The sequence below is a fragment of the Pteronotus mesoamericanus genome, unplaced genomic scaffold (assembly GCF_021234165.1).
Source record: "Pteronotus mesoamericanus isolate MK-2021 breed Mesoamerican mustached bat unplaced genomic scaffold, CSHL_Meso_final scaffold_85, whole genome shotgun sequence".
Classification (NCBI taxonomy): Eukaryota; Metazoa; Chordata; class Mammalia; order Chiroptera; family Mormoopidae; genus Pteronotus; species Pteronotus mesoamericanus.
In genome coordinates this window covers 21,504,423-21,520,601 of record NW_026555329.1, presented here as the reverse complement: position 1 = coordinate 21,520,601, position 16,179 = coordinate 21,504,423, and the positions used below count along the sequence as shown (strand labels likewise).

General features: G+C 39.9%; 1 protein-coding gene across 6 annotated transcripts in view; it reads left to right on the top strand.

The window, feature by feature from the left end:
- AKAP9 (A-kinase anchoring protein 9) overlaps nucleotides 1-11,450 on the top strand; it is a 181,720-nt gene extending 170,270 nt beyond the window's left edge. For 5 of the 6 annotated variants that reach the window (XM_054564518.1, XM_054564520.1, XM_054564521.1 and 2 more), the window contains 10 exons: nucleotides 638-1,306; nucleotides 1,708-1,916; nucleotides 2,236-2,341; nucleotides 3,792-3,974; nucleotides 5,008-5,208; nucleotides 6,143-6,375; nucleotides 8,305-8,390; nucleotides 9,547-9,676; nucleotides 10,208-10,347; nucleotides 10,929-11,450. In XM_054564518.1, coding sequence (XP_054420493.1) covers nucleotides 638-1,306; nucleotides 1,708-1,916; nucleotides 2,236-2,341; nucleotides 3,792-3,974; nucleotides 5,008-5,208; nucleotides 6,143-6,375; nucleotides 8,305-8,390; nucleotides 9,547-9,676; nucleotides 10,208-10,347; nucleotides 10,929-10,963 — 1,992 coding nt within the window. In that variant the 3' untranslated portion in view covers nucleotides 10,964-11,450. The remainder of the gene's footprint in view (nucleotides 1-637; nucleotides 1,307-1,707; nucleotides 1,917-2,235; nucleotides 2,342-3,791; nucleotides 3,975-5,007; nucleotides 5,209-6,142; nucleotides 6,376-8,304; nucleotides 8,391-9,546; nucleotides 9,677-10,207; nucleotides 10,348-10,928) is intronic. The other variant, XM_054564523.1, reaches the window with a different exon arrangement.
- Nucleotides 11,451-16,179: the final 4,729 nt, after the last annotated feature.

Below are 16,179 nucleotides of genomic sequence, written 5' to 3'. Positions count from 1 at the left end.
TCTGTTTGTCTCTTTCTCTCGCTCTCAAATCAATAAATTAAAAAATTAATAAATAAATAAAACGATTTAAAAATCTGTGTAGCCTGCATTTCTGCCATATTACTTTTGAGGGTTACTTTTTAAGGTCCACTATGGCAGCCTGTAGGCTTAGTGAGCTCTCTGCCTGTCAGAGGCATGTCATCTTGTCAAGCACTGATTACTGTTTTATAGCACTACAAATCTGCATGGGCTTTGAGTAGTTTGCCCCTAAACCTGATTTCCCCCTTACTTTACTGTTTTTAGTAAGTGATATTGGAAAACACAAAGTTTTTCAGGAACTCATATCAAGAACTCATATCAGAAATATTTGTATTTTTAAAAGTTACTGTTTCTAGAAGAAATATACCCTGCTTCATATTCCTAAACCAGATATGGTTAATGTTAGGAGAGAAAGTATGACTTAGCTTAGCTATCTTTTGTTTATATTCTTTGATGAAAATCACCTAGCTGTCTAAGTAATAATGCTCTAAGCACTGAAAATTTAATAAACTGGATAATCAGTGCTATTACCAAATACTACCAACTTAATAAAAGCACAGTTGTGTACTTATATTTTTAATAATAGTAACAAATTCTTAAAATCATTTTCTCCTACAAGGATCTGAAATTTTCACTGGAGAGTCAGAAACAAAGGAACATTCAGCTAAATCAACTTTTGGAGCAACAGAATCAACTACTAAACAAATCACAGCAGGAAATAGAATCACAAAGAGTGCTGTATGATGCCCAGCTAACAGAAGAACGAGGTCGAAACTTAGAGCTTCAAGTGCTGCTTGAATCCGAGAGAGTCCGGATTCGGGAGATGAGCAGTGCCCTGGACAGGGAGCGGGAAGTGCACGCACAGCTGCAGCGGAGCAGCGATGACACGGGGCAGCCTCGGCCCTCCTTGCCCTCTGAGGACCTCCTCAAAGAGCTGCAGAAGCAGCTAGAGGAGAAACACAGCCGCATAGTAGAATTGTTAAATGAGACTGAAAAATACAAACTGGATTCTTTGCAGACAAGACAGCAAATGGAAAAGGATAGGCAGGTTCACAGGAAGACGTTGCAGACAGAACAAGAGGCCAACACAGAAGGACAGAAGAAAATGCATGAGCTCCAGTCCAAAGTGGAAGACCTTCAGCGTCAGCTGGAAGAGAAGAGACAACAAGTTTATAAGTTAGACCTTGAAGGAAAGCGACTGCAAGGAATTATGCAAGAATTCCAGAAGCAAGAACTGGAACGAGAAGAAAAGCGAGAAAGTAGAATTCTGTATCAGAATCTTAATGAGGTAAAGTGACACTTTGTTTTAAAATATTTTAAAAGAATATTGCAGCCTTTGATCACACAATTTTGATAATGGATTAAATTATCTAAATAGCTATGTACAAATCATTTTAAAACAAAATCTAGTGATGTTTCTTTGGAGTATAAATAATACAACATGTCCTCAAATACCATTGTGCCACTCAACTTCATTTTGTTATAACAGTGATGAGATGCAGTAGGAACTTAAAACTCTTGTTTATATCAATTAGCCTATAGTGAAATTGGTGTCGTCATGTATTATTTTACTTAAAGCCGCAGAACCTTTCAACAACATTGAGAGCTTACTGTAAATTGTGTTCCCTTAAGAAAAAAATGCTGTTCATTTATAATTACTGCTTTTTCTTTTTCTGTCCAAAATTGCAGCCAACCACATGGAGTTTAACCAATGATCGAACTAGAAATTGGGTTCTTCAACAAAAAATAGAAGGAGAGACAAAGGAATCAAGCTATCCTAAACTGATTGAAATGAATGGCAGAGGAACCAGCTATAATCATGAATTAGAAATAATCAAACAAAAGCTTCAACATGTGGCTTCAAAACTACAGCACCTCGCCCAGAAAGCCTCCAATAGGTTTGATTTTTCTGCCTGACATTTGGAAGGAGCATTCTTAGACCATCTGGACAGAGTCTGCCCCTCATTCATAGTTAGCCAAGGGTGGGGAATTGAAATTTTAAAATGAATGCCTGCTTACATTAGGAGGTGGTATTTTCTAACAAAACTCATACACCTGAAAACAAATATGTTAACACCTTGATCCAGGGAGAAAGAACACTTAATGTAAAGGAGAAGTGATAGGCAAAACAGTGTTTCCCAATCAGTAATGTTTGTGCCAGTCAACACCACTGATTAAGGTGTTTTGACTTTTTGTCTTTTTTTTTTTTTTTTTAAGACTACAGTTTGAAGCAGCAGATGATGAAGATTTCATTTGGGTTCATGAAAATATTGATGAAATTATTTTACAACTACAAAAATTAACTGGCCAGCCAAGCAAAGAGGTATGACTTAAAAACCTTTCATGAAATATTGAGAGCAAAGGTTTAATGGAAATTATATGAGTCATTTGAAACTGGCACTGTATTTTCTAAAGAGTTTTACATTTTCATTTATTGTAAATATTAGTAATGTTTGCTTCCCCCAATAAAAGTTGGTGAAAGGTTGAGGAAATTAATTTTCATTATCATTATTGAACAATTGTGTGTACCTCTTGTATTATATCCAAGTTTCTTGAAAGGTTAGTCTGGCTGCGCCCCTCAGCACTCTGTGGACGTTACCAGTGTCTCCACAACTGACTAACGTGATGAATCTTTTCAGCCCCTGTCTTTCTTGACCTCATTGTCTTTGTAGCATTTGGTACTACATCTTCCACCTTAACTCTTTCTTTACTTTTGTGTCAGTGTTCTCTCACTTTCTCCATTCTTTCATCAGTTACCTTCATGAGTTCCTCTTCCTTCTACCCACACCCATTGTTTTCCTCTAACTGTAGCTGTGAAAGCTTATTCATGTGTGCAGCCTGAGTTTTTCAGTTGTTCATTTATTGAACAAATACTTACATTGGGCACCTACTGTGTGCCAGGTATTACCCTGGATTCTGGAGATAACAGTAAATAAATCTGATTAAAAAAAAAAATCTCACCCTTATGAAGCTTACATTCTAGTGGACCACCTTTGTCCTGTAGCCCAGGTGTGTATTTCCAGTTAGTTATCAGACATCTCTCTTTGGGGAAATGTACCCCGTAACGACCCGTTAGGAACTTCACAGGCACATTCCAAACTGTGCCTTATTTTCCTTTTCTGCTTCCTGTCCCAAACCCACATTTCTGGTCATGATACCACCAGTTTGGAAAGCTGAAAGCCACCATAGCCCACCTTGCTTCACTGTTAGTTGCATGTCCAAGTAGTCACTAAGTCCTGTGCTTCCTGCCTCCCAAACACCTGTCCTGTGAGCCCTAGTCGTTGCCTTCCTTCAGGCCTTCACATTTCTCTCCTAGATTGTTGCGATAACTTCCTGATGTGTCTGCCTGACACCGGGATTTATCTTTGCTAATCTAATCTACTTTACACACTTTTACCAAAGAAATCTTTCTAACACGTAAATTTTGTTTGAGGCATGCTTATGCCTAAAGCCCTTCGTGGCTCTCCACTGCCTGCATTTAAGTCTGTTGTGCATAAAGTGAAGGCAGCCTTTACTCTAGCCTTATCAAGCAGCTGTAGCCCCCTAAAGTCACACTCTTGCTCAAGCCTTTGTGCCTTTTTACATACTGCTTCTTCTGCTTAATAGGCCCCTCCCTGTCTCCTCTCCTGCCTGGTAGATTCCTATTTATTATTTAAGCCTCAAAGCAAGCACCACTTCTTCATGAAATTATTGTTCTTAGGGCTGTCCACATTTTGTATGCATTATTTATAGTGTTAGTGTTTATGCAACTTCATGTCTGTTTTATCTTCTAGCCTATCTTAGTACCCCCAAGTACCTCTTGTGGCTCATTAACTGAAAGACTACTGAGACAAAATGCTGAGCTAACAGGACATATCAGCCAACTGACCGAAGAAAAGAATGATTTAAGAAACCTGGTTATGAAGCTGGAAGAGCAGATCAGGTGGTATCGACAGACAGGAGTTGGCAGAGATTACGTACGTCTATTTTTAGCATGGCCACATATTAGAAGTAGTGCAAAGTTAGTTTCTGCTCTCTAGTTTCACCTCTTACCCTTGCCAAAGTAAAAATCTTAAGTATCTGATTCTTATTAGGATCCTTGGAAAATTATATAGGGATGACAACAACAACAACAACAACAATAAGAAGAATAACAATAATAGCAGCTATTGTTTTTTGGGAGTCCGGCACAGAATCTCGCTGTGCCAGGTTCTGGGTTTTATGCACTGAAAGTCTCTAATCCATACCTAGCAGCCTTGACATGAGAAAAGAGAAGTCAATAGTCAAACCAAGATCAACTTATCTCCAAAGACAGGCACTCTGCTGCCTATGAACTAACAGCAGACACAGGTTCCAGAAATGTTCAAATTTGAATTCTGGCTGTTCTCATCAGTTATATATCCATTACTATGTTCAGAGCTCCAGTGAAAGATGTCATTAAATTATATATTTCAATTTAATAAACTAGTCTGGGAATTTACTCAATTTTTTTTTTATTTAAGAACTTCAAAATAAATTTCTAGCTCTTGTCATTACCCAACATACAGATAAGAAAGACCTGTAAGACCGCTGTGCAGTCCAACGCACAGTGCACATCGACGCAGCTTCTTTAGGGTCCACTCCCCCGGGTATGTGCCAGGCAGTTTCTCCACGTTTCTCCAGGGCACTAGGGCAGGTTCATACTCGACACTTGGGCCCAGCTGGTCCATCTGTTAAATCTCTAGGCTTTTTCATTTCAAAGTTTTGCCAAATCTAAGCACCTTTTCTGAGGTTTAGGCTTGCAAGAAGATTTTTAATTGCAAAATTAACCTGCTCAGGAAAGGACCACATACTTAAAGTTACTGTATATTCTTTACTGTCAGTTGAGATTGGCTTTGAATGCTCCCTGACTGAGGTTGGAAAGCCAAGACTTCTCTGTTTCCCATGGTGATACCTCTAATATGTTTAGATCTGGTTTTTCTTTAGAGACTTGCTCTTAAAAATCAATTAAGTAGGCTCCGGTCTCTACAGCCTTCTAGGTTTTCATTCAATGTTGGTGCCAACATTGAAGCCATCATTGCTTCTGAAAAAGAAGTCTGGAATAGAGAAAAGTTGGCTCTTCAAAAATCCTTGAAGAGGGCAGAAGCTGAAATATACAAACTGAAAGCTGAACTAAGAAATGAAGCTTCACTCCAGACCCTGAGCCCTGACCCCGAGCACGCCAGTGTAAAGGTAGGAGGCATCCTCCACGTAAACACATACGCGGTGAAGCTGGGTTTCTGCTTTCGCCTTGTTTTGTCTCACTGACCTTCATTCTGCAGACAAAAATTTAGATGGCACTCAGGCTGTATCTGTAGGTCTCTCTGTTCAGTCTTTGTCATGAGTGCAGGTCTTTAGCTGGTCACAAAAAAATAGTGGCAAGTCATGCTCAGATCTGGGACCAGATTAAGCTCTGTTTATGGTTACAGTTGGAAGCACCTGAGCTCATGGTTCTAGTTCCCACAGTCTCACCCCTTCATTCCTAATGACCAACTATGTTTTCCACTCCCAACAAAAAGTCTACTACTGTCAATATCAGGTTGTCATGCTCTATAAGACTAAGATGTCATGCTCTCTTAGTAGGCTCTCTGCTGGCCAATAATGAGTATTGTAGTAAAACTACCTTAGTCAGCTAACATAAAATCCAAAACAAAAAGAAAGAAAAGTGTCTGGAATATTTATTCCAGCTATGGAATAACATGAATTTATGACTCTTCAAGGGACAGAAAACATTAACAATGAAAAAGTGAAATAGATTAGAGACCATAATAATAAAAGTAATTCTATACAATTAAACTTAAAAACTCAGACAATGATGGACTAACAAAAACTTTGGCAATAAATATGGTGAATAGGGACTAATATCCAAAATAAAAAGCATAACTATAAGGTTATAACTATAAGGTACTCAGGTTCCATAGACTAAAAAGAGGCAGAAGTGGGAGGTTGAAATTAATTACCTTTACTTTCAATTTTGCTGTTAAGGTAGAAAACAGTGATAGGGTACCTGCCATTCTACAACTTATATTACTATTTTTTAAAAATAAAATCTAGGTTATCTTCCCCTAGAGATCGTGTTGAATGACTTCTTAATAATGTCTTATATTCTTCCCTTCTTCAAATGTAGAAAATTTATGGTAAATACCTGAGGGCAGAGAGTTTTCGGAAAGCTCTCATTTACCAGAAGAAATACCTGCTGCTGTTACTCGGTGGCTTCCAGGAATGTGAAGAGGCCACCCTGGCTCTGCTCGCCCGGATGGGGGGGCAGCCAGCCTTCAAGGATCTAGAGGTGATCACCAACCGTCCGAAGGGCTTCACCAGGTTTCGGTCGGCTGTCAGAGTGTCCATGGCAATTTCAAGGTAAAATACAAGAAATAAAATTCATTTTAATAGACTCTTGTGTCTTTTCTCTCTGCCTGTGGTGCTCTGTATTCATGTAGTATGAGACATTTCCTCAGAAGTGCCTGCTGCTTTCTCAGTGTCCGCCCCTTTAGCGGGGATACTTTATGTGGCCCTCTAGAGACCCTGTGGGAAGGGCTGTCCTGGATGTGGGCAGCTGGTGGCTCAGAGCTGACACATCCAATCTAGACTGTCTGTTGTTTTTTTTTTTACCTCTAAATCTGAATAAGCCCTTGAACTAGTTCAGGCATATAAAGAAGAGGGGGAAATGTTTTTGAAAAATTACAGAGAGAGAGGGAGGCAGAGAGAAAGAGAGAGAGAAAAACATTGATGTGAGAGAGAAACATCAATTAGTTGCCTCCCTTTCACACCCCAACTGGGGATTGAACCTGCAACCTAGGTATGTGCCCTGACTGGAAACTGAAACCACAGCCTTTTGGTGTACGGGGACGACGCTCCAACCAACTGAGCCACCCGGCCAGGGCCATACCATACATTCATTTTCTTGATTCCTAAAATAACCCCCCTTGGGGCCCAGCTTCGCCTAACTCTGCATCAGGCCAGAAATTAGCCTTTAGGGCATTGGACTCTGCTGCTGCTTTCATCACTCTTTCTCCAGTAGTCCCAAGCTCGGAACTATGGTGCCTGTCTCTCTGTCCGGCTGACATGGAGCCAGGGCTCACACTGCCTTGGGCACCTGGCCTTGTACAGTCGTGACATGAGTGGTACACACCCAGGGCCCTAGGCTTCTCCATGCTTCCCCTCCCTTTTATTTCTGTAGGAGCCAGACAGTCTCCAAGGAATTTGATTTTTAAAGTGTTCCTATCAGGTCACATCTGGTGTGTCTTCAGAGGTTTTGCTCTTTTTTCTTTACCAATTTTTTTTTAATGTGGCTCAGTTTTTTAACTAGAAGTTGTCTGAGGTCACGTAGTCCAGGCTCATTTCACAGATAAGGAAATTGAGTCAGGGAGCAGTTGCAAAGCCAGCAGTGACAGAACCCATCCCAGTCCCTCCCTTCCTCACCTAGTACACCCTGTACAGAGTGAAGTGCTGCGAGAGGCACTGACACAAAAGATAATCCCTGCCTGCGTTGCTGAAGGCAGCTCACTCCTAGGGGGGAAGACCAGTATGCACCCGCCTTAGAAGATGCTCAGTGAGAGGCCACGGGAATGAACCATTCATTTTGATGAGAAGAATTCGGGTAGTCTGCCTGAAAGCCAGTTGCCATTGAAGGACTTCACTCTGCCTCCTTTTCTTTTCCTCTTACATGTTCATTGTATTTTGACCATCCTAAAGCTGAGCCTTGAGACAGGTTGGAATCATGAAATCAAAATTGGTGCTTCAGAAAGCTCATGCCAGGACCAGTCAGGCAGCGACTCGCTACAGCTTGTTTGTGACCCTGCCATCCTGTCCCTTTGGAAGCCAGCATTGCTTCCTGTCCCTGATGACGTGGCCTCACTCCCCCTCCAGCTTCCCCCACTCCCTCTTACTGCCAATAATGGTCTTTTGTCCTCTCTTCATCTCATCTGCCCTTCAGTTTCCATTATTTTTCTTCTCTTTTCATTATTTCCCACTCATTCTTGGACCTTCCACTTTTCTTTTTTCCACTTTTGCCTTCCATCTCTTCAGCCCTGCTTACTCCTAAAGCCAGAACTGACATTGGCAACACAAGAGACTTTTGCTGCTTCTGGGGAAACCTTGTTCTCCTCCTCCAGTTAGTTTTGCCACACACCAGGGTGACATTTGCATAGTATTAGATTAGGCAATCATGTGATTTTGAAATTGGTTTCACATAATATTTAGATGTATGACTTGATTTTTGTGTGTGAAGGGTGTATTTATAATCTCTATAGATAATGCCATGACATTTTTTTCTGGGATATTTCTTAGAATGAAATTTTTGGTTCGACGATGGCATCGCGTCACAAGTTCTGGTTCCATCAACATTAACAGGGATGGCTTTGGACTGAATCCAGGTGAAGTCAAAATAGAATTTTTTTCTTCTGTTTATGGTTGTCTGAAATTACTGTATGTGTTGTACCTTCCAAATAATGTTGTCCAAAGACAGAGCTCTTATTACTAACAAGCCGAGGACCTCACTGTTTTAAAGAGTAATAATAGCTGATTTTCGTGGAGCACTTAGTCTGCATGAGGCCATGCTTTTTCCATTTGTTCTCCCAATCCTGTGATGTAGGCACAGTTACTATTATCACTTTACAGATGAAAATGGAGGCATGAAAAGCATCTGTCATTTGCCTCGGGTTCCCCAGTAGGAAGTGGTGGAGCCAGCATCGCACCCGGGCCATCTGGAGGCAGAACCTGCTCTTCCCATGATTTCATTTAAGGCTCTGGTTCAAGATAGGCTTGCAGTTCTCAGTCATATGGAAGAGTTACAGTTTGAAGGTTTTACAGTTTAGAAATATTCAAACAGGTTTCTGAGTTTACCAATAGATTATATAATAATGGTTGACAGTTCAAATTCCTTGTCTCTATTTCTAGGAGTGGAAACAACCATTAAAGCATCAACATTTCAGGCATAAAGAGGGGAGTACAAAGCATTGCAGACACACCCTAACTGTGCTGTGTATCGCTGTTAAACCACCTGTGTATCTTCTACCAGTAGCTTACACGAGCAACAGAGAAAAAGGAAATATTTGGTGTCCTAAGCAAAGTATTTTGAAATATGAATCTAAGTTTACACTGAAACAGCTGAAATTTGTGTCATGATGAGTTCTGTGTCTTAAGTTAGTAAATCTTGATTTCAGGTTTTTTCTAATAAAGTCACTAGAATAGCTTGGCTACATTAGTCTAGTATTTTTTTTAATCCACATCATCTTTTCTCCTAAACCATACATAACTCAGGCATGCTTTACCTAATCCCTAGTTATAACTAAGTAGTTTAATAGTTTATTTTCTCTGAGCTGTAGTTCTAGGTTAGCAGAAGTACTCATTGAAAGTTAAAGTAACAGATGTCCTGGTTTTTCTCTCCTGCAGCAAGAATAATTGAAAACAACTATAAATAGGAGATAGTGGAGTAAGGCATAGTAATCTTTTGAGCCTTTATCTGTTTTGTAGAAATTTTTCAAGGACTTGGTATTTGTTTTTAACAAGGTACCTTTTGCATGACTTCAGGTGCTGAAAAGACTGACCTATTTTATCATTCTGCTGGTGGCCTGGAACTGTATGGAGAACCAAGGCACGCTACCTATCGTTCAAGATCAGATCTGGACTATCCGAGGTCTCCTTTACCATTTCAAAATAGGTAAGAATTTGATAAAACTTGCTCAGAGTAGTTAAATATACTAATACTTAATAGAGAACGGACAGTGCTAGGGCTTTGACTTCTTTGCATCGAACTAATTATCTTCATGTATGTGTGATTTACGTAACGGTCTCCATGGGTGTAAGAAACAGTTTATCAACTGTTATTTAGTGAATGTTATGGGTTAAGCTTTGGGAAGAGTATTGACTAAAATTGATAGTCTCTGGACATTATGGAAAAAACCTCAAAGACTTGAGTTTTATATAAACGCATGACAAGATGCGTTTATATAAAATGCAGCATTTATTGAGGACCTCTGTGGCAGGCATTGTACTGGACATTCGTATGGTGACTTAGTCGCTGCTGCTTTGAATTTATTGAGGAATTTTTACTGTTATACAAGCTCAAAAGTATGGGGGATACAGATCAGGCAGTGCACCACTGGTCTGCCTTTTGAGGGCAGGGTGGAGGCTGCTGGGTACTTGCCTTGTTTCTGGATAGTTTGGATTCATGTGTATGTTTTTCTCATAGGTACCCAGGCCCTCCAGCTGATTTTAACCCTGCTTCCTTAGCATGTTCCCAGCTTCAGAATTATGACCCCGACAGAGCCCTGACAGATTATATCACTCGGCTAGAGGCACTGCAAAGACGGCTTGGAACTGTGCAGTCAGGTACTCTGAGCCTGGCTGTTGGCGTGCGGCCAGTGTCCTCCCTAGATAGACCCGTAGCTGTCCCCCTGTTAAAACCCCTTGACCTTCCTCATTCAGATAATCAAATCTTACAGTTCAATGCATGAGTTACCAGGTGAGACTTAGGAATTTAAGACAAGACATGATTAATCACCCCAGATCCTACTCCTCCCCAGAAAGATTCCCTGCTGTCTTCATTCAGCGGATTGATAAGATGAAATGCACAGTGAGGCACTGGTCAGGTAGATCACATGGGTAGAGTGGTGTCCCGGTAGACCAAGGTTTTGGGTTCAGTCCCCTGTCAGGGCACATACAAGGAGCTACCAATGAATACATAAATAAGTGGAACAACAAATCGATGCTTCTTTCTTTCTCTCTCTCAGTAAATTTTAAAAATAAAATAAAAATAAAAATCTGTTTAAGTATGAAGACTTTAGGAAAACAAAAAGCATTATTTTTAAATGGAGGGTAATAGTAAACTTCTGCCCTTTATGAACTACTCAGTCTGGTATAGGTAACCATCTAATTCGAAATCATTTAAATATCCTGGTTTTCTCTCGTAGGTTCAACTCATTTTCATGCTGGCATGAGAAGATAATCCTTTGAAATCGAAGTGATTTTAAACAAATTCCCTTTTGTAATCCAATGGTTCTTTTGTGCTTTTGTATTGTGGATATTCAACGGGACCAACATGAACACAGCTTATGATTGTATACAAATCCCTTGCCAGCACATGAAAACAAACTGGAAGTTGTACATAGAAGCATTGTGTATGTATTCATGCACAATAGTCCTTAAATTACATGTGTATTTGTGGAATGCTAATTTAAATGGTTAAATTATAAACCTGGTGTATTTATCAAATGGGTGAAAAGATTAAACTTTTGCGCATTATGACACTGCTGAATGTGTGGCTTGAGGTGTCCTGCACTTTTCTTATAAGGCTACTGAAGTTACCTGTTTCTGCCTAATATATTTGCTACTGGTGATGATGACAGATATCACTTGTAGAGACCTATTTTTGTATAATGGTAGAAGTTTTGACTTTTATGGGGTATTTTGTCAAGTACTGAAATAAAAATGACTTCACCATTTTAATCACACTGTATTTGAACCCTCTTCATTTTCAACCACGCCATAGTCCCTGGTGCATGTCTCAGTCCATTCTGGCTGCTCTAACAAAATACCATAGACCGGTTGCCTTACGAACAACAGCAATTTATTTTTTCACAGTTCTGGAGGCAGGGGAGTCCAAGATCAGGGCCCCAGCAGACCACATGACTGATGGGCCCTGCTTTCTCATTCATAGACTGCCGTCTTCTTGCTGTGTGCTCATAGGGCAGGAGGGGCCAGGGAGCTCTGTGAGGTTTCTCTTATAAGGGCACTAACCCTGTTCCTGAGAGCTCCCCCAAGGTAATCCCCAAAAAAGGCCCATTTTGACTACCAACAAATTGGAGATTACAGAAGGTTTCAATATATGGATGGGGGGAGGGGCACACAAACATTCAGTAGAATCGTTACTCATCTGTGTGGAACTTCAACATTCAGAAAGTTGTCCTAATCTAATAGATACCATTGGGATTCTTCTCCTGCCATTGAGGAAGAATTTTCCATTTGCCTTTGTATCAACTTTACATATATGTAAAGTATCGTTATAAAGCTATTGATATAGTTATTTTCATGATTAATCCTTATTTGCCCTATTATATTTAATGTTACTTGTGTCCAAAGGAGTATCCTCACAAAGCCATGCCCACTGAGATGATGCAGAATTCATTTAACTCAACCTTAAATTTTATTAACTACAGTACAATAGAATAGTTATTTCTGCTAAGCCAAATACAAATTGGGAATCCATAGCAGAGATAATATAAACCTCAATGTTAGTTTTCTTTTTTTCCTTTTTTTTTTATTTTATTGATTATGCTATTACAGTTGTCCCATTTCTATTCACCCCTTTATTCCCCTCTGCCCTGCACCCACCCTCCCATAAGCATCCCACGCCCCACCCCCTTCGCCGCTTAGCTCCTATCCATGGGTCATACATACAAGTTCTTTGGTTTCTCCATTTCCTATACTATTCTTAACCTCCCACTGTCTATTTTGTACCTACTGTTTATGCTGCTTATTCCCTGTACCCTTTCCCCCATTCTCCCCCCTCCCCTCTGATCTCCATTTCTGTGATTCTGTTCATACTGTAGTTGTTTGCTTAGTTTGTTTTGGTTTTTAGGTTCAGTTGATAGTTGTGAGTTTGTTGTAATTTTACTGTTCATAGTTTTTTATCTTTTTCTCAGATAAGTCCCTTTAACATTTCATATAAAAAGGACTTGGTGATGATGAACTCCTTTAACTTGACCTTACCTGGAAGCACTTTTATCTGCCTTCCCATTCTAAATGATAGCTTTGCTGGATAGAGTAATCTTGGATGTAGGTCCTTGCCTTTCATGACTTTGAATATTTTCTGCCAGCCCCTTCTTGCCTGCAAGGTTTCTTTTGAGAATTCAGCTGATAGTCCTATGGGAACTCCTTTGTCACTCACTCCTTTTTTCTTGCTGCTTTTAAGATTCTCTTCTTATCTTTAATCTTGGGTAATGTAATTATGATGTGCCTTGATATGTGCTTCCTTGGGTCCAACTTTGGGACTCTCAGCTTTCTGGATCTGCTGGAAGTCTATTTCCTTTGCCTGATTGGAGAAGTTCTCCATTATTTTTTCAAACAAGTTTTCAATATCTTGCTCTTCCTCTTCTCCTGGCACCCCTATGATTTGGATGTTGGAACATTTAAAGCTGTCATGAAGGTTCCTAAGCCTCTCATTTTTTTGAATTCTTGTTTCTTCATTCTGTTCTGGTTGAATGTTTACCTCTTCCTTCTGCTCCAAATTGTTGAGTCCTGGTTTCCTTCCCTGCACTGTTGGTTCCCTGTATGTTTTTATTTCACTTTGTGTAGCCTTCACTTTTTCCTCCATTTTGCAACCATACTCAACCAATTCGGTGAGCATCCAGATTAGCAGTGTTTTGAACTGTGCATCTGATAGGTTGGCTATCTGTTCATCACTTAGTTCTTTTTTTGGAGCTTTGATCTGTTCTTTCATTTGGGCCATATTTCTTTTATCTCAGCACACCTGTTACGTTGGAAGGGGCAGAGCCTTAGGTATTTGCCAGGGTGGGGCAACCCAGGTGACTGCGTTTTGACGCTGTGTGGGGGAGGGTCCGAGAGGGAACGATGGTGCTTGCTCGGCTCTGGGCCAGCTTTCAGTCACTTCCCCAGCTACCCATAAGCAAACTGGGCCCTTCTGGTGCTGTTCCCTGGGTGAGTGGGTTTGTGTACATTGTAGGATCTCATGGGTCTCTCAGTGGGCTCTCCCATGAGGCTGGGAGTTTCTCTTGCTGCTGCAACCCCCACAGGTTTTTACGGCCAGGGGTTTCGAAGCTAACTTTTCCCCAAGCTGGAACCCTGGATTGTGCTGTCTGTCTCGCTCCCATTGTTCCTCCTGGATTATCAGCATGCAAATGTGGGACCGCCTGGTCCTCCAGCCACCGCCTGGCCATGCGTCCTCTCCTCCCTGGCTGCCCGTCTCCACCCCTCCTACAGGTCTGAATGTTTTTTCTTTAGCTCCTTTGTTGTTGGGCTTCCGTACAGTTCGATTTTCTGGTAGTTCTGGTTGGTTGGTTTTAAATTTGTTGTCCTTCTTTTGGTTGTGCAAGGAGACAGTGTCTCTACCTACATCTCCATCTTGGCCAGCCCAATGTTACTTCTTAATTGGTATCCTCCCTGATAACCTGGCAACTCATTGAAACAGCAATAACAGGAGTTGATGCTTATAACAGATTTCTGCCATACTATTTGGTATATTCTCTGATTTATACCAATACAAACAGGCCATGGAAACAAATCGTACATCCTTGAAGATTTCACAGTACCTAAATTTTCCATTAGCAGCTGGGTTCCAGTAAGAGTTCTAGAAATGACGACGGTATTCTAAAATAGATAGTTGAAGGTGAGGGTTGTGGGCGGAACCTTTCACAGCTTGCCAGTCAGGCCTCTTTTGCTCTGAGAAAGAAAGCAGCAGATGGACAAGTGCTCTGATTGATCTCTCCATTCACTCCCATTGTCTGACCGTGAGCCCTCTTTATGACATTAGAACTTTGCCATCAACTTGTTAATGCTTATCAATACTAAATCTGTGGTTAAAAACAAACCCTCTTAAAGACAAAAATAAACTACCCACTACACATAGACTAGCCTTTCCTCAGGGTTTCAACTTTATTTGTGCCATGAGCCTCTCCTTGTGAAACTTCTTAAAAACATAAAATACAGGGTCCAGCAAAAATAACACCCTTTTTTACTAGAAAATCTTTTATTACAAAATCAAATGCATGTAGTTTTGTAACATAATACCACACTCAAACACACCATATCACATTTTAGGTGAAATATTCAAATTAAAACTATAAATTAATAAACCTATATTCTTACCCTATCAGCCACACTCAAGCAGCTTTTACTTTTGCTAGACCCTGTATATAGAATTGTAAAGGAAACTGGTTATACCGAAATGGTCAAATTTTAAAAATTTTGCGTGACATAACATGTAAGTTTAAAGACTTAAGATCTAGCAGATCTAACAGCTACCATAATTTCAAAATAAGTAATGAGAGTAAAAGATACTTCAAGATCTACATCTGTAAAGTGATATGAAAATACCCGATTTCTGTTCACAATCAATGGGTTCTGCTAATAGTGTGATCTGTTGCCTAACTTCATAAATAAAGGAAATACTAAATTGCAATTTGAAATTAGTACAAATAAAGATGGAATTTTTTTTTCCTTTCAAGTTCCTAGATTCCTGAATTGTATCCACTAAAGCACACATACTTTACAATTCATGAATACAGACTATATTTTTCTCAAGGTAATTTTAATGTGAAGAACTAACAGCAGAAACAGCATTTAACATGAGTCCTCCAGCCTCCTAAACAGAAATGCTATACACACGAGGGAAAATATTTTGGCTTAGTAAAAACAGACTATGTAGTCAAACTTCAGGTATAAAAGACAGGCCCCCAGTTACAATTCGAGTTGACTCCTGAACACGGGCTTCACAGTCACAGAATATAACCAGGGATACTGCTGTCAAGGACCCTGCTTCATATTATCCTTAAAGCCAGTTACCTGCTCTCAAATTTTGTATTTAAAAAAAGTTTGTTGGCCTAAATTAAGTTTCAGTAAACAGAACTAATAACAAAAACATCCTAAATAAATTCTGGGGAGGAAGCAGGGAACCCATCTGCAGCCAAAGAGAACAAAAACTATCCCTTTGGGACTTTATTTTGGATTTTCACAGGGACATCACCATGTGGAACCAGAAACAAATGTATCAGATAAAATATTCAGTAATTCCATCAAGTTAATGAAGTCTTTGGAATTAATACTTATATTGCTGTTTAGGAAATGTAAGTCATTGTCGTAGATATCTCTCCATTTCCTATAGACAGTACTTCTTTCTATGGCATAGCTCCATTGCTATCATACCAAAACAGTTAATAGTATTCCCTTTCACCCAAGGTTTTAAATGTGAGTTTATTCCCTAACCACCAATCCTCACACATACAAACACTACCCCGTAGATGAATAAATAACCTATTGCTTCCAAGTATCTCAGTGGGCTTTTAAACTTGCAGATCTAGTCCAAAAGTTGAATACCCTGAACTTACTTGCCAAGTGCTAATTATATTTTTAAAACTAATACCTAAAAATTGTGTTATTTAGAATCTGCCAATAACCAAGATCCCCCTAAACAATTTTTACTAATGA